Here is a 26,486-nt window from a genome sequence, read left to right on the forward strand (position 1 = left end):
TCATGTAAAATGGGAGACAGTAAACTCATGTAATTTTTTAAAAAGTTCTCTAAATGCATGGATTACAAGAATACTGAGAATCATCCAAGATAAATCTCAACTTTGAACTGAATACGTAACTCAATTCATCGTATCTACTGGAGAAATTAATGGTTAACTTATTTAATTAATTAACTGTTACACTTAACAGTGGCTTCTGAAAAGAACTCTTTATTTTCTGTAATATCTTATATGCAATTATCAATCTAAATTGCAAGGCAGAACTAAGTATACTTGAAAGTTGATCATAACAATGTTAATAGGTTAATTAAGGTAAAAATTTTTTCACAGCAGAAAGAAAAAAAGAAACTTAAAACTTCAGAGCACTTACTGCAGCTTGCCGGTGAGTGTTGGACAGTATCCCGTGAATCTTCACTTTGTCCTTTTCCATTTGGTCTATGTTCACCCACAAATCCCGGCTGGCAGAATCAGATGGACCATATATCCGAGATATATAGTAATTATGATCTGTGTCCTCCTGTAATGAAAGAGAATACTGCCCGTCAAGAACACAGACAGCACGGATGGCCTTTGACCATATTGTGCTAAGTGAAATAAATCAGACAGAGAACGATAAATACTGTATGGTATCATGCACATGTGCCGTCTGAGAAAGCGGAACTCATGGGAACAGAGAGTGCAATGGGGGGTACCAGGGGCTGGAAGCGGGTGACGTGGGGAGACGTTAGTCAAAGGGCACAAGCAGGAAGCATGTAAAAACATCATCAAGTCTGAGTAACAAATGATAGTGATGCATTCAATTTTTCAATGAATGGTATAAAAAGGTGGTTTTGAAGAAAATATTCAATGTGTTTAAGTTAAAAACTATGTTTTTTTCTCCCTATCGCTAGTATTTTTATAGAGAGTTCAGTAACACTGAGGTCAGATGTAATCTTTAGGCGGATTATGTAACATTTATCACGTTGCCAAATTCTCATATAATTGCCAAATAGACATTTTCTTTAAAAGTACAAACTTCCAATATAGAGTTCAGTATAATTGTTGCAATCAAAGTATCTAAAATGACTGTGTTATTTCCTTTAACCCTTACATCTCTGTAATTAAGACATCGTCCTGAAGTTAACGTGAAGAATTCAGAGTAACATTATGCTAAACAATGGATTAGCTGCAAAAATATCCATTTTTTGATCTAATTACAATTACCGATATGGCTATGTGAACAGACACCTTTATTTTCATGTAAATCACAGCCGCTCAAAACAACATCATATCTTTGAAAACACTGAAAGCTAAAGCTTTTTGGCTTCTATAGCACAAGCTTGCCAAGTTGTCATGGCAACCTTTCTGCAAAGAGGAGGACAACTTATTGTTTACATAGGAATTTAGAGACAGAAACTGTTAAATCCCTGGGAGAGATGTTTGGCTCAGTTATTCAGGAAAGCCATAAAATAGATGTCTCAAAAATAATGACAGTTTAGCACCACTAAATTATTCAAACCACATCTTGTCCTTTACAGGAGGAACGGTACTTAAAGCTCTATCAAGAGCCACTTCAGGCACAAAGATTTCCCTATTTTGCTCAAAAGGAAACTATTTCTAACATCACAGAAAATAAAATAAAACACTACTGTGATATGCCTACTTGCCAATTCATTTAGAAACCAACTGTTACTGAAAGTAGATGGCACAGTAGGTAGCTATAAATCTTATGAATCCATGCTTCTCAAACATGTCTGGAAATGTGCAGCTGTAAACAGACGACATACACCAAAAATACAGAGAGAATGTCAGCATAACTTTAGCCTCACCATTCTGCAACCGTCAGTTTACACAATTCCTAACCCAAATGTCTTCTCGTCTACATCATGGGTATTAAGTTGGTTTTATGTTGGATCATTTTTATGGCAGCCTCACATTGCCTTTTGCAGTAATAGCATTTGAACTCTGAATTCATTTGAGAATTTTTTAAAAGTCAAAACTATATTGTGTGAACACTACTGTGCTAGTCATTTGAAATACAAGGACATCCAAAACATAATCATAGTTCTTAGGTAAAATTTATTTAGCCCTGAATCAGTCGGTTACCTCTTAAAAATAGTTTCATAATAAATGAAGAAATATAATTTGAGTGGTTCTTGTCAGGTGTTACTAATATGCCAAATATGTTACATTCTTAGATAAGTGAGTTCACAAGGACCATCTAGTACATTTAAAGGTAAAGCCATTTTAAGTTATTACTTGTGTATATTAAACTCCTCAAAAACAAAGAGCTAAAAAATCATGTTGATATAAGAAACCAAAGGACACGATAAAATAGCAAAAGGAAAAAAAGTGAGCTGGCAACATTCAGGAAAAAAATAACAGAGATGAAAACATTAGTAGTAACAAGAGCAGAATAAACAGGACTGGTCACTAGTCATGACACAAAAGTCTTGAGAAACGTACACAAGATGAAATGGGAAAGAATGAAGTAAGTCAGATAATCAAATGATTTTAAAAGATACATATATATATATATATCCTTTTAAAATAATTTGATATATATATATGTAGTTGGCTTAGACAAGTATTTTTAAGTGCATTAGAAGAATAATTTTTCTGCAATAAAGACTTGAAACTATACACTCTGTCCAAAGTAAGTTTGCAATAAAAATTTGAAGACTTCAAAAATTTCTGGTGAGGTTTCTCATAGATGAAAAAAAGAAGCAGAAGTCTTACAGGCATCTAGCAAGACAAATCAAGTCACGTATAAATAGTAAAAAAAAAAAAAAATTAGGTAGTCTAATATGTCTCCATAATATCCAGTGGAAACAATGGCTGTAAAATCTGAGAGAAGGAAGTTGTGATTCAAGGAATTTTGGCCCAATCAGGTAGTAATATAAGTATAAAGGCAACAAACAAATTTCTCATACATTCAAATACAGGAGAAATGTACCATAAACAAGACTGTGTTAAAAATGGAACACCTGACTCCACACCCAAATCAACCAAGGTGTGAGGCAAACGTGGTCACAGGAATGGAGAAGCTGTCATGTGGTTATTTCTAAATGATGAGATTTGGAGAGTATTCCCCCCCCCTTCATCTGTAATATTTGATTTTTTTTAAATAAACCATTTTGTATATAACCACTTTCTTTTCTTTTTCTTCACATCAAGCATTAAAAAAATCTGTGAAGATGCTTAAAAGGATTAATTGTTGATTCTTTGGAATCAAACAACCAACATATAGATGAAGACACACAAGACCACAATGTGACATACAGATAATACAGAATATCTACAGTAAGTACTTTGAAAAACACGTAAAGAAGCCTCCTTGAACACACTATAAATTAGATACTCATACTCAATGTAGAGCTTCAAGGTCACTAACTTAAAATCGCTCTGTGAAATGGCTTATTTCCATTAAACCTCTTTAAAATACCGGTTTCAATAATCTAATTGATGTAGAGTGCAATATTTTTTCACTATTTAAGGTAAATGAAATCAGCGTTAACAGAAATGCATGAAAATACTCATTTCTACTAAATTTAGAGAGTAAGATTGCTTAAGTTTGAATCTGGATTAAATGATTTTATGTTGTGTTTTATAGAAGCATTGCTAAATCATCTCTCTTCTTTGTTCACTCACTTATGCAGAAATCATTCATGTGTATAAGAGACAACAGGTTTTTAATGAGAAACATTCTGATAGAACGTATGGGAGCTAAGGCTGCAGAATTCTTCACAAGCTCTGCTAGCTCTTGGCAGTGTCTATAATTCTACGACAGACTTTTAGGGAGTCGCTCATGTTTTCCTCTTAGTTATTATCCTAGAGTAATCTGCTGACTTATTCCTTGGACTGTTCTCAAGGATCTCAAAAAGAGGCAGTAGGCTGAGACATTAGCCACATTCTGACGAAGCTGTGGGTAGAGGAGGGGAGGCAGGGCAGGGCTGGGGAGGGAACCGTGGTGTGGACTCAAACATTAAACTCGCAGGCAGGTAATCTGCTCTCTGGCTCTCACAGGCTTAGTCACGAGTAAGCCCTGTCACTTTGGTGAAGTCAATCATGCACACAGTTCATCTCAGTGGACTGAAAGTGTGAACTCCCGTGCGCGTAGAATTCCTTTTTTTGCTGGAGGCCAAATCACATGGAGGATGACAGGAGTCCTGGACTTTGCAGGAGCTGTGCAGCGGGATGAGGGACGGTCCCCGGCTGGTCTGGGAGCATTGAAGGCACCATGAGACAAGGAGTAGACAACATGGAAAGAGAAGTGAGAGACAGATCCCACCCACACGCCCACCTTTCCCAACTACATTAGAAAGAAGGTGACGCACAGGGAACATGGAGGAGGAAGATGGTTCAGGTCACATGAGTGTTCCTGTTACTAAAAAACCAGTGACAGTATTTAGCTTTTTTTCACTAAGTTGCCAAAGAAAGAAATTAGACCAATGTATTTAAACACATTTGAAAAGCATGTGAACAGAATATAAAGGATTATTAAATTAGCCCCACACAATTTCAGCACGATGGGAACAATTATATATTACCTTCAAACAGCCTTCGATGTCCATCAGCAAGTACCACAGCAGTGGTACTTCAGATGCTCAGAGCAATCACATGGGATACAATTCAACTTACTGACAGTGTCAGAAGCTTCAGAGTCAGTTCCTCTGTCTCCTATTGACTCTATCAGATTATTGTACTGACTCTCATTATGCTTGTCTTTTACAGAGTTTTAGTTTCTTACAGATGCCTTTGCCACTTCTCTGAGGATTTTATCTACTTGATCTGTTTGCAGCATGGTCTATCCCCCAGCAATATCTTATTTATGACTCTTTGTAGGCAGAATTTATTTTATCAGTTCTTCACAAGAGTTTTGTTAAGTGACCTCCAAGAATGTAAGATTAGTTGAGTGTGTATGTGTGTGTGTGTGTGTGTAAATTTGTGATGTCAGATTATTATGCGATACATAAAATACAGAATTCCAGCAATATTTCCATTATAAAAGTTTCCATTTTCCCCACAACAGTCTCAGATGAGACTGTCTCTCATGCTATGCAGAAAGGGGTAAACTGTACGGCTAAGAAAACATAACACATTTATTTATAATCTTTCCAAATAATAACAAAATCAAAACTCTACAATTCAATTAAGTGATGGCCTAGAGCTCCAGGAATTTTGGAGTATGTTGGTATACGTTTGTGTAGATTCATTTATTAAATGAAACAAATAGTATTTTCCACGTGGATATAGCATATTTATCTGTTCCTGGTAGACACTGTTAACCTTTGCAAGAAAGAACCTGGGAGAGTATTCCCAGGCTTAGAGTGGTGAGAAGGAACGGGCCAGAGAGTCTGGGGCAGTTTTGAGTGAATTAACATCTCGATTTATCTTTTGTAAATGCAAGCCAGGGATTCCCCAGTCAAACAGTGGTTACTAACGATGTGCACTGCCAACTTGCAAGGGATTTTTGAAGACTCTAAAAACCTGGGGGAAAAAATGTACAAGTGAAAAAAATGGTTTAAAATGTGTATGAGATTTCTATCAAAATGCACAAAATTAGCATCACAATCACATAGCCCAAAGGAGATCTGGGTTGAAGCACAGCTTCGGCCTCTGAAGGGCCACAGTTAAGGTCTGGACTTTACATGAGGAATTTGAACTTAAGATGTCTCTTAAAGTGCCCTTCAGCTAAGCCCCTGAGATCCTAAAGTGACAAGGCAAATGGTGAGCAATTGCTAGGCACGAGTTAGAAGCCTTCTGGCCTTATTTCAGTGACACCCACTAAAAGAGACACAGGTGTGTAGTCTGGAGAGCCGGCTGTTGTGCCTGTAGAGGACAGTGCCATTTCCATGGGCACTTAATCATCCTCATCGGTAAGTTGTAGATTGGCCCCAAGATTGGAGGCAAATTAACAGACTAGTTGCAGGGGGTGTTAAAATCCCTGGGGACACTGTTATCTGTGCAGACTGATAAATCACAGCTCTTATTTACCTGTGTGCTCTTTTTCAAATGCACAATATATTGTGATGCGTAAAATCTGTGATCACTTTACCGTGTTACTGAATTTCTATATAATTCTTGCTATGGTGTATTTTTTCAGTCACCTAGAAAGAGGCAAGAATAATGGTGTGGGGAACCTCAACATGTTCTGATAATCAAAAAAGATCATCATACTTTTAAAATATGGACATTTCTATTCTAGATGTAGCATTCATAATTGGGCAGGAACTCGGGTAACAGCCTTCTCAGGCTGCCATAACAAAATATCGTAGACTGAGTGGCTTAAAAATTTTCTTTCTTTCAGTTCTGGAGTCAAGGTTCTGGCTGATCTGGTTTTTGGTAAAAGCTGTCTTTCTGGCTTACAGATGGCTGCCTTCTCTCTGTCCCCACAGGGCCGAGAGAAAGTTCTTTAGTGTCTCTTGCTCCTCTTGTAAGGACATCAGTCCCATTAGGGTTAGGGCTTCAACATAAGAATTTAGGGAGGACAGAATTCAGTCTACAGCTCATACAGATAGTTCCTTCATTAGGTCTGGATTTGTAAAAAAAAAAAAAAAGAAAGAAAGAAAAAGCCCTAGATTTATTACCTTTGAAACTCCATGTAATTCTCCAATACTAATCGAAATTATCATTCAAGCTTTCTAATATAGGAGGGCTTTTTCAAAATCCACATTCTCTCTCTTGGCCTATTTCTTAGAAAAAAATTGAGAAATGATGACTATAATTTCAAAAGAATTATGGAAAAACTTACTCAGGAGCAACTTTTAAAAATTATAACTCAGTTGAGAATTTTCACACAACCAATATTTGTGGAAAAGTTGGACAGCTTCCTCCTACCAACTGGTAACCACTCGGCCAGTCTTCTCATTTATAAGGTAACTGTTACTATTTCAAAATGATCCAGTCTGGTATTTCAAGTAACAGGTATTAATATAATTAGTCAGATCTTTTTTTCATATTATTTACTCCTTTAAAGTCAAAAACTAAAACCCTTCTTTAGTCTTTTTACTTTTTTTGTAAGTTCTCATGTGTTTACAATTTTAGCCCCACCCCCGAGTCAGGCAGTCACTGATAAGAAACAGATCAGTGAGTGGGATTTTGCAAGAGAGGTTTGCGATCACTTGTTATACTTAGAATTAGAATCTAGTTAGATTCTATAATTCAGAATAAAGATAGTTATGTGACAACCTTTAAGTTCACTTGAGATAAATGTGAATGCATGTTGGAAATTATAAAACGCTACTAGATACTACCTTCGTTGTGTTGACATAAATATCCCAGAGAACACCAGTGACAAACTTCAGACACTCTACATTTTTATGCTGCTAACACTTATTGGAGCGTGAATTCTCCTCAAACATCAGAATCACCTTGCAGTCCTGGATTCAAGAGGTGGAAAGGTCCTTTCTTTTCATGGGAAGGAATTTGGGGCCATTTTAAACCCACGAAGCCATCCAGATTCTCTGTGCCTGAGCGGTTCAGCTGTTTTGCTAAGTATCAATACAGAATTACTTTGCCGGCCGGGAGATCCTGTAACTTTCCACTTCCTTGAGAGGTCATTTTGACAGGACACTAGGGGAGCTTCAATTGAAAAACAAAAAAAGATCTGTAAAGTTGCTTTCAGTTGGCATAGATACATTTTTAACAATGTAAATCTTCCTGCTGCTTTCTAAATAAGAATTTAAAAGCCATTTCAAGTGATAAATTCTTCCAGGAGCACATTTTAGAAGAAGGAAAATCTCGTTGGGCCAACTCGCTTAAATTTAGGGAGCTGAGGTACAGGTCAAACAAGGGCAGAGCAAAGGGAGAGAGGCTGAGATAGTTTCATGAGTCATTAAAAATAAAGATGCAAAAAGAGAAGCACAATCTGTTGAATAGCTTTGTTTTAAAATTACCAATGCTAGATTCAAACAAATATTTTCATCATATGGGTTTTGCTGACTTTGCAGAAAGATTCCCTCTCAGACCCATAAAGCTGGTATTTACATATTGTAATAAAATTGCAAGATAGCTAGGAGAGATTTTATTTCAGTGCACTCTGAGAAGCATGCTTTATTTTTCTGCTTCTGTCTTCCAAAATCACACAGGGTGAAATCAGTGTTATGAGCATCTCACCTTCCTAAGAACCAGCTGGAAAGACCACAAGAAAAATACATGGAGGTCAAATAGTCAAGAGAGCATAGTCTAGTAGGGGAAGATGCTATGAAATGGCCTATTTATTTACAACCATTTTTTTTAGTTGTCACTCATTCAAGCTAACAAGTATTTATGATGCACTGATTATGTATGTGGGAGGCCTTGAGCTCTTCGCTGTCAAAGGCAAACGATGTTTCTGATATAGCTCTTGCTCTGCAGAAACCTGCCACAGAGTGGGATGACGCTGGAATGCACATCTCTCTGTTCCCAAGCAGCATAAGGTAAGGACTGTACTGATGGCAGTCAGTTCGATAAGCATCTGAGAAGGAGAAAATCTCTCATTCGGTTTAGTGATAAAATATAGGGTTCACAGGAGTCACGATATTTAATCTGGGCCTTGAAAAATGAATTGAGAAGGTAATTCTAGTCAGAGGGGCTGGTCTGTGCCCGAGGGCCTGAGCAGAGAAAACTAGGAAGATCACAGAAACTAATCAGAACAACAGACACACGTGGAGGGTAATGTGAACGCTGTTTGATGCGCAGAATTGTGTTGATCACACAAACCTCTGACCATCAATCTAGAAAGTCTGAACTTGGTTCTGTGCAAAATGAGAGACTTGGAAGTGATGGGTTAAGAATAGACTTAGAAGGAACCATCTAAAAAATAGGATGGACTGGAGAAGGGAGAGATTAGAATGACACGTTGGTTTGGAAGGTATTGTAAGAATAAAGAATAAAAGCATAAAAATTAATTAATTCAAAGAAAAGAATAAAAGAATCAAGAATGAAATCCTAACAGCTCCTATCAGGTTACCAAGAGGCTGAACAAAAGGGAAGAGGCTGTTGTGAGAAAGCCTGAAGAATCCAAAAGACTTGCCGGTATCTAAGAGGGAGAAGAGGACTCAAAAGTGACCCTGAAGCATTTAGTCAGGATAACTTGGCAACCTCGACACTTCTGAGTAACCGGTGCCAGTCCCCATTTTGAAGAACTTGGCATAGTTGCATGTCATTTGTCATTATAAATGCTAACAGACAGATATAGGAAGGTAAACATCATTGGTCTCCAGATACAGTGCATAGCAATGGTCAGAGAAAAAGGCCTTGGGAGTAACCAGATGTGAACTGAGAAGGCCTCTCAGATTCAAATCACACCTGTATTTCTGCCTTTCTCTTATTGGGGTACTTGAGTAAGTGCTCAAGGTGAGGCAAAGCCATGAGCTAATGAATGCCCTTGAACTGCAGCAGTGGTTCCCAAACTTGTGTGCACATTAGAATCACGTGGAGATCTTTTATAACCTCCAAAGCCCAGATCATACTCCAGACCACTTAAATAAGAATCTGGGCTGGATGCAGTGTGATCTCCAGGGGCAGACATGTCTGGGAAACACTGAACAAGAGCAAATATTACCTATTAGCTGAAATTTCCAATTTGCAACTCAAATGTTCTATACCTAAGTGATCATACAGAAACGAAGACTTTAGAAATACATTTAAAAATTCAACTTATCATTAGAAGAGTTTATCAAAATTTAAGAATTTTGCTTTTTAAAATATCAACCTCAGTACTTTCCAAAACACATACAACAAGGTTTATATTCCAGAGAACTGTAGGAATAATAAATAGGCCTTCATCTGTTTTTGAAATGATGCTGCTCAAAGTTCTAGCTGTGTTGAAATCGATCTCAATAAAGAAGGCTGAGTCCAGACTTCTCTTCCTTAATGGATATCAGATCTGGAGAATATCTGATTTCTCAGATCTGGAGTTTTCTGAATATTTCATGGGCTGCATTTGTACATGTCCCAAATAGTATAAAATTTCCATCTTCGTTCCATGGTTCCTGTTGCATTCATATGACGTACAATTTTATGTTTTCCCCCAGGTATATTAGCTTTGAAACAAATATCAAGATAAAACAACTTCAAAAATGCAATGGATGTGCTGCATCATTTGAGATATCAACAAAATTTTAAAGATCATTAGTCGGTCTGCAAGCATAATCACAAGGCTTCACAAAAACATGCATTGCAAGGAGTCAGACGTGACTACACTGAACACAGTAATAATTATAAGTAATACTTAGTAGAAAGAGGTTAGATTTGGCTTTGGGAAGTTTAACTTTATGCATTTTTAATCGTTATACTTGATCCACAGAAAAAGCAAAAGTTGAACAATTTTCCTAAAATGATACCACTTCACTTATTTTTTCTTTCCTTTGAAAAGATGAGTCATGTGACTGAATTGACCAGTTCACTCTTGTCTTTCACATTTAATAGTCTTGGATGGACACTCACAGAGGAGACACATCTGTCCTCTGCTCCCAGGTATTTGTGCTTCAAATAACAATCATCTTTTTAGATTAAATATCTTTCCCTTTAATATTAGGACACTGAAAGCATTTATTCGGGAGACTTTGGTTTTAAAAAGTATACCATAAACAGAAAAAGACATAGTTCCGGCACTTACTCTGTTTACAGTCCAGTGGGCACACAGGCATTAAGTGATTGTATTAATAACAAACCCTGGGGTGACTTGATTTATTTTTATATCTCAAGTGAAAAGTTCAAAAGAAACCAGGAAAAGGAACTCTTAACTGAATGTTCTTACATCAAAATTCTATATATGTATATCAAATACTTATATAAGTAGAGAATTTCCACTTGTTCACGGATTTCCTCTGCCTGGATTTGGATATCTAAGTAGTTTTCTTCACTAATCTACATGTGTATAAAAGCTGCTTAGAAATAATCACCAGTTAATATTATGAATTCAGTTAATTTGTAGAAAAAATTCAGAATACTGCTTAATGGTAAAAAGATCAAAAATGACCTGGGTTAAAAAATGAAGAGAGCTTATGTCAAAGTTATCTTTGGGCTGTACCCTGGAAGGAACATTATTATTCCAGAGACTAAGGATGGAGACAATGGGGAAAGGGGTTGGAAAAAAATTCTTGTGTTCACTCAGAGAGCAAAGAATGTAATAAATATTCCACTGAATCAGATGACTGAGAACAGTTGTAAACGAATAACACATCAGTGTTCTGTTACAACTATTATAAAATCCAAAGTTCAATCTAGGACTTTGCATTAGGCTATATTGACTTGATTTATAAGTAATCAGTCCAATATGTAGGGCATAGTTTCACAAATTCAGTACATATTTGGTTCCCTGATGTAGTGGACTTTATGTAACTCATGATGGCCTAGAGGTTTTTCTTGCAAAAATAATGCCAACAATGTTTTGCAAAACATGTAGAGGAATAGCAGGCATAATGTTTAAAGCCAAAGAAGCACAACCAACAGATTGCCTTGAAAATTGAAAGGGATCATTTCCCCCAGAATATCTTATTAAGCAACAAAATCATTTGCTAATTAATCTTTTAAATAAAGGTGTTTTAGAAAGTGGCTACCTAAAAAGAACTTGTTTGCATACTTATCAAAGCATTTATGATACAGAGGAAAGTTTTAGATCCACAGTAAAGAATTCATAATACAGTGGTTCTCAAAGAATAAAATGTGAAGAAAACAAGGAATACAGGATGAGTTTTTTTTTTAAAGATCCATTTATTTACCTATCATATACTCTAATATTACGTTTTATTTCTTTTTAATGCGTTCTTTTTCTGAATTGATAGGGTTTGTAGACAATGCATATTTCTAAATGCCATTACTCTGCAGATGAAAAAATTGAGTTTTTTTTTTTCACTTTGGTTTTATGATACCTAAGTTTCAGAGGCCACTGCCACACTGTTTTTTTCCTTCCCCTTAGGAGATGGATTAGAACATCTTTGAAGAATCAAAAACATTGGTCATAAAACTGCTGCGCTACAGCCTGGAGAATTTCTCAGACTCTGACAAAGTGTGCGTTATTCATAAGAACTCTAGGAAAAGGTTGCAAGGTTTCCATCTGCAAAGTCAAAACTCTCCTTTCCCTCGCCCTGAAAGCGATAATAATAATGAATCTAGCAAATGAGTATTTGCATGTGCTTAACATTTCTTCTTGGCACAGGGCTCTAAAGAAGTCCTAAGGTCATTCTGGTTGCTACTAAATACTGTACAGACACAGCCGCCATGAGCTCCTCAAAACAGGGATGTGGGGGTGGCAGACTTTATTTATATGTCACTGATCTTCTAATCCTTTTTCCAGAAAGCAGCCTCTGAGGGTCCTGTGGGGATCAGGCTGTTCCTGGTACAAATAGTGCCTAGGAAGTCCATAAATGCAAACTCCATCTCGGGACTTTCAAAGACCTCCGGCCTTGGACTTGAGCCCCAGGCTGTCTCCCCGCCCATCTTGGCATCTTGGCCTTCTCTCTCAGTTCCTGGAATATATCTACCCTTCCCTGCTCACAATCTTCTCAAAATGCTACCTTCCCTACCTGGGATGTTCTGTCCCCGTAGCTCCCCCACTTATGCCAAAATAAATTTCACCTCATTGGAGATGTCCTACCTGACTGTCTTGTCTTAGAAGCCCCTGGCACCCCCAGCCAATAGCTCTTATCTCTGTATCCACTTTGTCCCTTCATAGTTGTGATTCTAGATTGATTTATTTACTTTATTTTTATTTTTATCCACTTCACTTAACTGTAAGTTCCAAGAAGGCATATGTTTCATATCTGCTTTATTTACAAAAAATATGAACAACTTGCATTGACTAAATATCTGTTGAATGAGAAAATGAATAAATGGATGAAAGAATCCTAGGAACCTAATTGTTTTATCTTGTAAAAAAAAAAAATGTATTCTGAGTTCCTAACTGTCAGTTTATAGATAAATGTATAGAGTCTAAATAAATTTGTACTTTTTTCCCGAATGGCGAGCTGAGGGACAGTTGTTACAGCTGCATGATCGTTTCATGCAAATTCTTGCCGAGGACAATTGTGAGTTCAGTATTTCAATAACAAATGAAATAAATGAAGTGTGGCTAGAGGAGAAAGGCCTAAATGGTTGAGGTCTTGCAGGTCAAGTTGTGTGAGAAATAAATGGGGACGAGTCCACTGGATGACAAAGGGGAACTGGACTTACTTTGTCTGGAGGTTCATCTGTAATGTGCTGGGGATGAAATATTTGTCCAAGGATGAGAAAACAAACAAATTCAGATACCAAAACCAAAATTTTCTCTCTCAAAAAAGGATACAATTCCCATTAAGACACTTTGAGCAAAGGCTGTTGGGGACGTTATGGGTAAGTTTCATGTACTTGGATAAGAAATATATTTGATAATATCTCAGATTATTTAACTATCTTTAAGCATATTTCAACTACATTTAGTTTAGCTATGTTTAAAAAATACTTCCTGAAGTAATGGGGACTAAATAAACAAATTGCTATTCACGTAGGAAATAACCTAAGATCAACCTGAATTTTCCAAAAAAGATCTAGATTATTATTTTTTTTACCTTCTTCCCTGTCTCCCTGTCTTTCCCTTCTGCGGTCTGTCTCTGGCTTGTACTCACGTGCATCCGAGCTCTTAGGACCCTATTTCCCTTATATGATGTCTCATTCTGAATAAGGGTATCGGGGTTGCCAGGGGGAAAGTGTTGTCAATTGATGTTTAATTTTCTCACCAGGCATTATGATTATTGAAGGATGTATGTGCTGAAGGAAGCAACTCTGTCCACATGTACAGAATGTGAAAAATTCAGCTATACCATTCAGTTTCCAAAACATTATAACCAAAGCTTTCAGACCATTAAGGAAATATTCTTTACAAATAATTGACCATGACCATGAATACAAAAAAGAGGTTAAGGAATTTCTCCAGCACCACAAATAGGCAGTCCATAAAGAAAGAGAAAAGTGTACATTCTGGTAAATTGGAATGGCCGCCTTCCTTGACGAGGTAAACGATCACGAGTTCAGTGGGAAATGCACCACAAGGAAATGGGGGGGAAGAAGATACAATGTAAGACTTCTGCTGTGAAGAAGAGTAGAGTTCTCATTAAGGAGTAGCTAAGTTCCGATGGGAAGGTTAGATGTTTAAGTGTTGGAAACTTCATACAGACCCTTTTCAGAAAACGTCATGTAGTAAGTTCTCTCCCCACACCTCCCAGGTGTCTTAGTCCCCTCGGGCTGCCAGAACTAAATAACACAGACCCTTCTCATAGTTCCAGAGGCTGGAAGTCTGAGATCAGGGTGCCAGCCTGAGCAGATACTGGGTAGAACCCTCTTACAGCTGCCTTCTCACCGTGTTCTCACCTGGCCTTTCCTGGGTGTGTGTGCATGGAGAGAGAGCACTCCGTCCTCCTCTTCTTCTAAGGCCACCAATCTTGTCAGATTAGGACCCCACCCTTATGAACTTATTTAACTTCAATTACCTCCTAAAAACCCTACCTCCAAATATAGTCAGACTGGGGATGAGGGCTTAAACACATGAATTGGGGGAGATGGTACAACTCAGTCCATAGCACCAGATGTCAGTTACTCAGAACGAGACAGACGGCTGCAGCGTGGTGGTGCACAGGAAGGGGCTGGCTGGCAGCGGGAGCCACAAACAGGGGGCGTGGGTCCTTGCGCTGGCTCGGCCAGTAATCTAAGCAAAGCCCAGTTACTTCATCATACTTCTTAGGCAAGTGTTTTGTATATAAGGTACCATCTGTATCTGTTGAAACTGCTATAACATTGAAAAGAAATGCAAAGCCTCAGAGTAAAAGTTTGCTCCCCCCTGTCAGTTATTTGACTTTCATTTTTTTCCTCTAAATCTATGTGAAAATTAGAAATGCTATGGCAGTTCTATATATACACAATACTATTGAATACCTGGTGATCACATAATCATACAGTTTAATCCATTTGCTATTTATTTATTTTTTTAGCAAGCTAGTTATATACATAGACCAGAACACACTTCTGTCTTATTAAAGGTTGAATGTTTTGCCAACGTTTCAAATCATTTTGGCTTTCTACACCTGTCTTACTGAATGTTTCAGTCTTCCAGGAGAAACAAAAGAAGATGATTACTTGAAGAAATGTCCTTGCTTAAATTACAATATTTATACGTAACTAATAGAAAATATAAAAGTTTCTCTCACTATGTCTAAATATTTTTGAAAACTTGGAATACTGAATCAATCATAACCAAGCAGTAGATTTCTCATGGCTTCAATTTCATACACTGTAATATTTCAGAAGAACAAAAAAGAATCTTGGAAACTTCCTTCAAAATAACCAGTGAAGGTGAGACCTCTAAAAGCCATCTTTCACTTCTTGTTTTCAATAATGTATTTTCAATGGAAGCACTAGGTAGCAGTCCCCTAGGACTGTACTTGCACAAAATAAGCATAGAAGAAAAGTAGGACAGAAGAGATCTGTATATATACCCAAGAACCATATTGTATTTGATTGACTTCAACTCCACACAGCGTATGCTGCCTCTGATGTACACATGACGGCAACAGCGAGGTGACTCCCAGAACCTCTGGGAGATGATCCAGTAAGTTTATATCAATTAAGAATGTGCTTAGTTATTTGTTTGGTATATACTAGCAAAAGCACCTGGTGGCCATTGGACAGATGGGCCTACGGACATACTTTATTTTGCCATCATTGTATCGGTCCACGTGTGATTAAGGGAAAAAGAAAGAATGAATAACCAACATTTAAGTGTTTGGATATCTCTTGAGAAACTCGAAGATCTGGCAACCTGTCCCCACATTCCTGCATGGCCCCAGTCTGCCGCAGCTGGGTGGCAGCTGCCCGATCAGGCTGAGCATTCTTATTTGGGTCTGCCCTGCCCCCAAGCCCCCATGCCCCAGCTTCTCCTAGATCCAGGAAGAGTCCCTTGCAATGAATCCTGCCACATGTGCTGATGTCTTTTTTTTATATATATATAAAACTATGTACCTTTCTTGGACTGTTATCACCATGACCCCAAGGGCTCTAATTAGCCAACTGAATACAAATCCAACGGTTATCTTTAAATATGGGACTGAAGACTCCTTAGAACCCAATCAAGGCAATTGTACTGAAATGCCAGGACAACAGATTTGGGGAATGTGTTAGTAATTTAGCAAGGGGAAACCTAATGCACTATATGGAATTCTGTTTGGAGGACGTCTTTATGAAGTGAAGGGCAGTAACCAATCCAAAACAGTGGTTAATACAGCTATTTTTTGTTAAATGGAATTCGATTACTTCCCGTTAGAAGTAGGCAGATGTACAAGCCAACAAGAATATGGGAAGAGAAATTCCAGATTGATCGCATTACTGGGGAACTTGGAAACAGGTCTCTCTTGACTCCCCACAGGAGGCTAACACATGGATTACTCTGTTAAAGGATGCCTGGGGCCACCAGTGATTCACCAAGGAGTAAGTGAGTGCATGAACCTGGAAGGATCCAGTGTTTGATAAGCTTATCCCACTTTTCTTGCCTCGATACCCAATGGCCCGTGACCATCCAGCAGCACTATAATGCCTGCTGTCGCCTGAGGAAGCCCAATTAGCACCTAAGGCAGGCAGTTTAAGAGTCACAGCAGTGGTTTCGGGTTTTCTATCATCACTGGCAGGGACAGAAATCAGTAAGTGCTTCTCTGTTCTCTGTCCCTGTCTCTTTGTCTCCAGGCATGTGTGCTTTTGCAGCATTTTGATTTGTGGTTGCCCGAGAGGTGAAGCACAAAGAAAGGCAGCAAAGTGGATGAAAACAGCCACGGTAGAAGCAAAATGGCTGAAGTCAGAGCAGAGGCGGCAGCAGTTTCCTGAAGCCAGGAGGACACCTTTCCTGCAGGTGCACCCTGGCCTTTGCACACTGCGGTGGGTGGCTCCGCTCCGCTCTGTCCCAGAATGCTACAAGAAGCGATGCTGCCAGTATCAGTGCTCCGCTGCCTCTGACTACCATCTTGCTTGTGGACAGCCTCAAATCTGTAACTCTCCAAAAATACAGTTTAGAGGGGGTGGGGCGGACACTTTGTGTGGGTAGCATCAGCTTCAAGGGGCACAAGCAGATGGGGGACTCCGGTGGAAATGAGCCTGCTTCCAGGCAGGCACGGAGGACGTGCACCACCACCATGGGGTAAATGCTTTCTCCGTCACCACCTTACTTTCCCTCATTCTTCATCTCTTCTTTTGCAGAATAAAATGGTGTTCAGATCACCTGAGTGTGAAAACCAATTTACTGATGTACCAAGAATCCCAGTGGGCAAGCTAGAATCACAGACCCTACTTCACTATTCATTTGGATGTGGAAATGGCCAACAAAAATGTCAGAATTTGTTGGCAATCTCGTTCTAGTTCATGTCACATCCTGTTTTACTCGCAGTCCAAGCCACAAGTAGACTCTTGGTTTTCTTGGTCAAAGAGGAAGTCAAGTCTCTCTATCCTTTCCGGATTTTTATGCCTAACCCTCAGTTAAATACTATTCTCCCTGCATTCAATAAAATTTACTTCAAACCGATGAATGCTTTATGACCATCAACAAAAGATCCAGCAGGGTTTCATGCCTCGCGGAGGTTGTCATCTGAGCTAGATTGCCCTAGACTGGGTCTTTTGAAAGAGTCTGGTCATTTCTTGGCTCTATGATGTGCAGTGATATCCACAGAATTTCACTTGCCAAACCCTGCTTTAAGTAGAGAGAGAGGCCCTTTCACTTATTCTGGCAGAGAATCTAGTTTATATTTCTCCTGTGGCCTCGCAGGAACAGAGACATGAGATAATGATTTCAGACAACACAGGTTGTCAGTGGTAACATGAGTTTCTAGTCAAGAGAAATACGTGGTTGAGGGGAAAGGCCAATTTGCCAGTGAGGAAGAAGAGGGACCACGGTGATGGAGAGAGACCTGACCCAGGTGAACGAGGGGTCGTGTGCGTGTGCAGAAAGGGACAGAGTGAAGGCAGACAGGACAGAGAAGCCCCACTGCCTTGAGTCCACATTCGCATGTCTTTTCCAGTTTTCATAATTTCTAATCCTCATTATTTTAAAGAGTCCATTGTGCCTTGATTCCCTTCATTGTGTCTCATCCTTATCTTCCAGAGCTGTAATCTAAAGAGCGTACTGAAAGCTTAAGGCATTCATTGAAGCAAAAGGGAGTCTTGGCAGGTCCTCTGGGTAGCTGTTTAATTTGTATTGTCCCCATGGGAAAAAAAACATACTGGTTTTTGCTCAGGGAAATAAGACTCCTAATTCAAGTGTCTAAGTGTCAGGTAGAAGGGGCTATCCAGCCACCATTAATTTTCCCCTAAGGAGGTAATTTTTATTTACAATGATTAAGAATAATATACACGCACATATGTGTACACAACCACACACACACAAAACACACAAACATACATAGATAACATTCGCAAACATACATTTACAGATAACCAAAACTTCTATGTAAGGGCTTTGAAAAAATCTATACTATATACCAACCTTGCCTACACATAAAGATTTTTTAAAATCACTATCTACAATGCCAGGTTCTTTGGTTTTTAATTTTGCAACTGCAGCCCAAAGGAAGACAATGATACATGGGGTACAGAGGCTGCTGGCTGGACGGAAGACCGCTGGTAGGAAAGCATGGCTACAATAAAAATGAACAGAGTGAGAAAGTGATTCTACCCCTGCGCTGTCAACTTGCACCTTGCTTTGGTTTTAGGGACTGTTTCAAAGTTGGAAATCATTTTCTCTTACCAGAATCTTTACTACCAACACTTAAAAAGTCAACAGAAAATCAAGAACAGTCTTACAGTCATTTACCACTTACTGTAATTTGCATTCACAAGTGAGCACCAACTGAAAAAAGAAAAGTTCCCTTTGAAGACGTTTAAACATTTTTGCTTAAGGAAATCAAAACGGAGAGGTTTTTTTTTGGTCCTTTTATGCAAATGACTTAAATTGAGAAAATATCACAATTCTCTCTTTTAATAACAAAGTAAGAAATACACCTCTACAAAGCAAAATTTAAAAAAAAAATCCTTTCAGTGCAATTATGATTGTTCAGCAACTCAACTGCCTGAACAAAGCATGTCAAATACATTTTAAATCTTCTCAGACCATAGCAAACCTATGAAGAGGCAAAATTACATTTTAACTATCATGGCAAAAGTGATTTTGATTTCTATTTAAGTTCTTTGTGGGCCGATAAGTAACTTACTGAAGCTGCTTTCTAAAGTCTTCTGACTAAATAGAGGCACGTTGGATGGACTGTTGGCAGGAGGAAAGAAGGAGGGACTTTTGCATGTATTGATTATTTTATTTCCTTAGGTTTAGGGTGGAAATTACTACTTTCTGCAGAGTTTTTGAGGTACAGAGAAAATACAAAATGTGTCTAAAATTTTATTTAACTTTAGAATATAATTGTGTTATCACCAGGTCCAGTTAGTATTGTGAGAAAATTTTCTAATGAATACTTATCACCTTGGCCTGGCTCATTTCTGTATTTATTCATAAAGTGTTTTCTTACTCTTTGAATTGCACTTTTCCCATTTGAATATGACACCCTTCTATTCTGGTAGAGATTAATCCTATTCGTTTGTAAAAATGATAAAGAGATACCTGATTACTCAATGGACAGAGAAAGATGACAAGTTATATTCTTTGTTTAACTGGTATTTAAGAAAGAGAAAATGATTGTTTATACTTGATTTTTAAGATAACAGATCATTCCATAACACTATTTACAACAAGCAAATTAACTGTTTTGAGTTCCTTGGAAAAGTTTGTTAGTGCTCCTTGTAAACATTTTCAGAAAATGAAATTTTAAATCATCTTTTGCCCTATACTTGTTTTATATGACAGAATAATTAAAGATTTGCATTCACATATGAATAGTGTGCAAAGCACTCTAACCCAAGAAAATTGGAAAATATTTTAACCTAAAATTTTCTTAAAGAGAAAAATTGACAATCACAAATCATTACATTCATCTTTAAAAACTGTAAAATTTTCCAGAACAGAATTCATGAAACCCTAAAAGGTTAGGCAGCATTATATTTAAGTAGAAAATCCTAGCACAAGATGAAATATTTTCAGTGTTGGAAGTACTTAAGGATTTCTGTAATAAAAGGTGCTGGGATGAAGTGAAATGTTTAATTTAAGCAGTTAGAAATTCACTTTGCAAGTTTTTCATTCAAATTCCTTTGGCCACAAGTGGGATCAGTGTTGTGGATGCAGAATAATACAGACAGGTGATTGATAGAGTTGTTGTCGAACAGGTGAATGTCAATGTTTTCCATAGCTTTGCTTTTTAAGCTAGAGATTGTGTAAATACATGAAGTTCAACAAAAAGAACTAGAAATTAATTGTAAAAGAGAAATAGTTTCAGCAATATTTAATCCATTGATTCAATTCAGTGCCATGGATTCTAAACTATTATTTCAAGTTAATAGCTCAGGCTTGAAACACCATACAGAAAATAGCTCAAAACTACTGTTCCCAAGGGCTGCAAAGTTCAATTTGTCTCTTGTTTCTAGACAGATTCAGACATCTGTGCATCGCTGGGGCATGAACAGAAAGGTTTTCTTTCAGGGTTACACAGAAAGAAAATTAAGGCAGTCTCTTTTCATTCTGAATGTTAACCACACTTTCTTAAAAGGGCCTTCGGATATTTGATGCCTTCCTTAGTGGAGTACAGAGTGGCGCAGAGCAAATTTCTTTAAGACAAATGCAAAAGCAAAGAATATGAATACACACACGCAGGGTTTGTTATAAAGAGGCCTTATCTACCTCAAAACTGCTTCAGAAATATAAGGTGAAGCAAAAGGTCCCTGAACACTTAGCAAAACATAGCAGACATCATTGCTTAAGACAAAAATACAATTTTTCATATCATAAGTTTAAATCACCAGAAATTTTAAAATACCTCCTATATTTGTAATGGCCCACTTATGTGTAGACCTCATTAATGTTTCCATCTTCATCACAGTATTTGGCAAAGACACGTGAGACATCTTTGACAAAGTTCCATAGAACTTTCTGGGTGCCACCTAAAATTACTGAACATCATTGTTTTTCAGAGGCCTAGTCTATTTTTCCAAGGCATTGGTGCTAAATTGTGGAGTGTACATTCACTTGTTAGGTAAATAAATGGCAAAGGCTTGATGTGATTGAGTATACTCAGTTGGTGCTAACATTTCTGGAAATTAAGTTCACATCACAGGGGCTGGCTGACTCATGCTGCAGATCTTTATGGGAATAAGTAGTGGCCCCAACACTCTGCTAGATGTAGTGATAAAACGCATGCTACTGGCACGCCTATACCAACTCAGACCTATTTAGTCTTTGAGCTACAATCACTTTGTTATTCTGTTTCTGATTCTGAAAAAAAAAAACCATACAAAAGACTGGTCCTTACAGCATAACCCAGGAATACAGAACAGGACGGTCTAATGAATGACCCCAAAAGCTCTCTCTTTGCTGCCCAGAAACCAGATAGCTGAGAAGATAAGTTACACCCCTGGCAAGGAGATGAACTGAGCCTGACTCAACATGACTGGGACCTGGCAACCCCAACTCAGGTGCCGGCCCTTCCTAGCCTGGTGGCAGGTAAGCCTGGACTGCTTGGTGCCCGATTCTCCAGTGTATGTTTCCCATCGATGCTCCTCTCAGACTTGCCCAATAAAGAAGAAAAGCAAATGGACACATCCTGGCCTGGACCACTGTCCCACTGTGGGACCCCACTCCACGGGCAGCAGGAGAAAAGGGGACTCACTCACCTGCTGGCTCTTTTGCTCCCGGGTCCCAGCCCATCTTAGTGGCCCCTTGCTTCTCCCTGAGCCCTTTCCGCAACATACAAAGGCAACCGAAACAATTAACCTGGTTTTTCAGCATGAGTTTTAAAAATCAATTAGATACAGATCTAGACCTATGACATTAAATAGGATGTTTCTCCTCGTATATGGAGAATGCAAGAATATTATTCACTCCAAAACATAATTCTTGTTCTAAAAATAAATCATATGACTAACAACCTATTAAATTTACAACTTATATGTATCATTCTGAAGATGATCGCCATGCTCTCGCTGTAAGTAAACTCCATAACTGACAGTGAGGCATCATAGAGGTAATTCAGTTATTCTTTACGGAGCTCTTGGAAGGGCGGTTATGGGTCTTTTTCCATTTTTGTTTCAATAAAGAACTAACATGTCAAGCTAAGAATAATCCATAATTGAGCAAGATAGATGATACTCTATTTTAATCCTCATTATCTTTTTAGACGATGAGCAATAATTCTGCCTGATTTACTATTTTCAGTGCATTTTCTTTTTTGAAAACCAAAAATCATCATCAATATTCTAAAAGAAAATGAATGGGATTAAATTATAAATTTAAAAATATGTATCACCAAGATGAAAGAGACTGAAATAGATTTTGTGGTCAGTTCACATACGAACTTTGGCAATACAGAGTTGAAGAAATGAGGCCAGTTCCCAACCCGTAAGAGATGGGTGCTGTCAAGGACGCCGCAGGAAACCCTGCCAGGGAAGGGAATGACAAGGATCCGAAAGTGGCCCTCAGAATCAAGCTAGTGCCAGAAGTTTGGGGAAAACTTCAGTCATAGTGGTTAATGTAAGTGATTCACTAGAAATCGAAACATTACTAAAATTCACATCCCCGTCAACAGCGTTCCTCTAACTACTATCTCATTCTACCTCACAGTAATTCTCATCTAAATTTAATTCATCTTCCCACCCCTTAGATTTGGGCTTCGGATCCACTTCCCACTCAGAGCAATATTCTAGGAGCACCGATACAATCTTGCCTCTCCCTATTTAAAATCCTTCAGCAGCTTCCAAGTACCTCCCTGGCAAATTCCAAACACCTTAGCATAGTGTTACGAACTGAACGTTTGTGTCCCCACAAAATTCATATGTTGATACCTAATCCCCGGTGCAATGGTATTAGGAGGTAGGGTGTTTGGGAAGTGACTAGGCCATGAGGGTGGAGTCCTCATGAATGGGAGGAGTGCCCTCATAAAAGAGACCCCCAGGGAGCTCTCCAGCTCCTTCAGCCATGGGAGGACACAGCAGAAAGATGGCCCCCTGTGAACCAGGAAGTGAGGTCTCATCAGACACCGAATCTGCCAAATCTGCCCCTCGATTTTGGGCTTCCTACTCTGCAGAACTCAGAGAAATCAATGTTTATCATTTAAGCCACCCAGTCTATGGCATTTTTGTTATAGCAGCCTGAATGGACTAACACATAGCATAAAAGGGAATTTAAAATCTTGCCCTGCTTATCTGTGCAAAACTCTCTGGCTAGAAATACCTTGATACCTGGCTACGTTCTAACTCTCTTTCGGTGACTTGGTTCAGATGACGCCTTGTCTCTACATTAATCCTGGCTCTCCACAGAATAAAGGATTAATTTATGCAGTATTTCTGCTCCTTTTTAATCACATGCTCTCACAGTGCTTTCTTTGTCATCTTTTGTGGAAGCCAGTCTGCCACCTACACGCATTTAGGGAAGTTCAGCTCCCTCCTGAGTCAGATAAGTGTGCTTCTTCAGGACCCAGCTTAGCATTCCCGTGGCACTGCTTTCTGATTCCACAACCACAGATGGATGTCTCTGCAAATTTAAGATCCCCCTAAGATGGAAATGCTTCATTAAAAAAAATCTACACCAGATTTTCACATTCATAATAAATATAGGAACAGAGCTGTTCAGTATCAGGTGGTACCTTTCTTTCTTTTGAAAAATGTCACAAATCCACATTATTACATTCTTCTCATAAATAAGTACTGTCTTCTGTGAGTTCACTGAGCAGAGCAGTGGCCTGAAGAGAGAGTCGGCACAGAAGTATTCTGCAAATTTCCATCATCTGTGAAATGGGATCATGTGTCTTATGACTACCCTATATTTATATCCACTACTGTTATTGTCAGATCTCCAAAATGGAGAAAGCATATGCGAGCAATAGTATTTTCATTATCTGAGAATAATCATATGCATTCTCTATACTGAACACATACCATGGAGATTTGCCCACATGGGACATTACAAAATCTGCCTTTGCTTTGTGAAATATCATGAAAGCAACTACCCTACCGCACTCACTTTTAGATTATTTGCCACTTTTCCTGTCAAATAAATTATCCAGTTATGGGCTGCAATAAAATATTAGAAAACACACGATAACCTTGTGTGCAGCGATCAGCAATTGCTAACTTTTAAAGAAATACAGAATTTGTGAAAATAAGATGCAGATACAACTGGCAGTGTGCCCCAGCAGATGATCAAAAAGAGTTTCCACACGTGCTTTTAGGAGAGAAACAGTTGATCTCTAGTTTTTAGCTACACCTATCGCACACGTTTGCTGACCATCCTCCATGGGGCATTCCTCAGAGGTGGGTTTCAATGTGAACATCGAAGTTATGACTGCTAGATAAGCCTGCAATTTTTAATTTGCTACAAGAATGGGAAATCCACAAGATATGCTGCTGGTAGGCACCGTAATTTAATCTAAGATTTTTCAGAGCATTTATCTCCTCCAAACCAATAGCTAAATCTGCTTTGAGCTCTAACTCTTTGCAACTCAAAGTGTGGCCTGTGGCTTAGCCACTTTGGCATCACTAGAGACGCACTCACCCAGCTCACAAAGTCTGAGTCAGTTTGGATCATGGAGCTACACTTACATGATCCATAAAACCTATTTTTTTTTATCTTCCCTTCTTCAAGTCATCCAAAAAAATCACACCTGACAATCCTTTTCAGAAACATTTTCATTGTCCCAAGAAAGGGATATGAAATTCCAAATGCTTCATGTGAATAAGTGATTTAAAAAAAAAAAAAAGCACATATTTGGTTCAGTGGGTTTGAAAGGAAATCTGTGATTGATTTCTGCACAGCTAAGAACTGCAAGTTACCAATACTGTTATACAGGAATAAACTGATGAAACTGAGCTTTATGGAGATTGGTGATTCTCACCAAACACTGCTCAGGCCCTCGCCATTCCATCAGGCACCCCTGACCCTGCAGGAGCTCCCCCCACCCCCGGCAGGCGAAAGGGCTGCCAGCAGCGAGGTGATGACACACGTGCTGCTCATCCATGCGTGTGTCCCGGGGGCCATGGGATTCACTGACAGCTGCTCAAACAAGGCTCAGTCATGAACAGAATCCAGCCTTACCTGAAAGTCCTCTATATTCAATTGCAAAAAGTAGCACACTAGTGACTGCTTGTAACACCTACTAATCAGAAGAAAGTCTTCTGACTCGGCAGAGTGGTTAGATGTCCACATGAACAGAGGAGATACAAGAAGAAAGGTCCCCGGTAAACCAACAGCAGATCAACAGTGGCACCTGCCAACTGCCGAGTCGGCTTCTTTATCAGGGAATACCAATGGTTTCAAGGAGTCTTTATCTCTTCATGAAAAGAATATGAAAAAGAGAAAACACTGACAATGGCAACAAAACCTCAGATGGAAGAATTCTTTAACTGGGACAATAGTTTTGCAATCCCCACATTATCTGTTCTCGTGCAGAGCCAGAAAAAATACTGTCACCAAGTTAAGAGAACAGCAGCCTTTGTTTATTTCAGAACGCATTTGTGTCAGAATAGGAAATATGCTACTGTCTTTCGGTTTTGTCTCTGTCTAGTGAAAGCGGGAGGTCAAGTCTAGACAATGGCAGGAGCTGAGAACATGCCCCGGAATGCCATATGGTCTCGCACGCCAAATCATTCCGATTCCTGACATCAATTCTGGAAGCTTCTAAAAGGAAGAAGCACACAGTTTTCACGCTCATTACTTATATGAAGCAATAAATCAAAATGCTTATTCCTAAAGGATAAGAAGATCTTGTCACAAAACCCAGCACAGAGCAGTGACTATAACCAATTGGTTCTTTTCTTTCTTATTCCCATTTAACTCAATCAGGCAAAAGTATTTTCCCAAAAGAGAGGCAACAGAGTTCAGAACTATTTTAAGGGACAGGATAAATAAACTTTGCAGAGAAGTTTCAGATGTAGGCTTTTGATTCCAGAACTGGTGGTGGTACCAACAGGTGACCTATGGGACTTCAGATCCCCAACAGTCTCCATTCATCCCCAAAACCAATCAAAATAAACTTAAAAGCAGTCCTCTTGTTATGAAATCAAGCTTCAAGACAAGTTCCCTTCCAGCCAGGCTGAAACCTCAATGTTACTCTACCAATATTCAGGTGCCACAACCATCCAAAATCATTACATAATCAAATGGCCATTTATTTTTCCTTATATTAGAGAAGAAAAGTCAAGTAGTAAGGCTAAATCTTGAGACTTGGACAGGCCTAGGTTTGAACACCAGCTCCTTTACTCATTAATAAGAGACTTTAGGAAAAATACTAAACCTAAATCTGAAAGTACCTTCATGTAAGTCACTGAGATTAGCCACTGAGATTAACTTGGGGATGCAGTTCTCAGCAGGCTGAGGTGAGGACGCAGTCAGATGATATCTGTATGGATCTGGCAGATCTTAGCAC

At 38.7% G+C, this 26,486-nt stretch overlaps 1 protein-coding gene across 2 annotated transcripts in view; it reads right to left on the minus strand.

The window, feature by feature from the left end:
- The window catches only part of PLXDC2 (plexin domain containing 2), a 336,643-nt gene that overhangs the window by 170,971 nt on the left and 139,186 nt on the right, over positions 1-26,486 (minus strand). For both annotated transcript variants that reach the window (XM_074358105.1, XM_074358104.1), the window contains exon 4: positions 371-517. In XM_074358105.1, coding sequence (XP_074214206.1) covers positions 371-517 — 147 coding nt within the window. The remainder of the gene's footprint in view (positions 1-370; positions 518-26,486) is intronic.

This window comes from Camelus bactrianus, chromosome 35 (assembly GCF_048773025.1).
Source record: "Camelus bactrianus isolate YW-2024 breed Bactrian camel chromosome 35, ASM4877302v1, whole genome shotgun sequence".
In the NCBI taxonomy this organism is placed as follows: Eukaryota; Metazoa; Chordata; class Mammalia; order Artiodactyla; family Camelidae; genus Camelus; species Camelus bactrianus.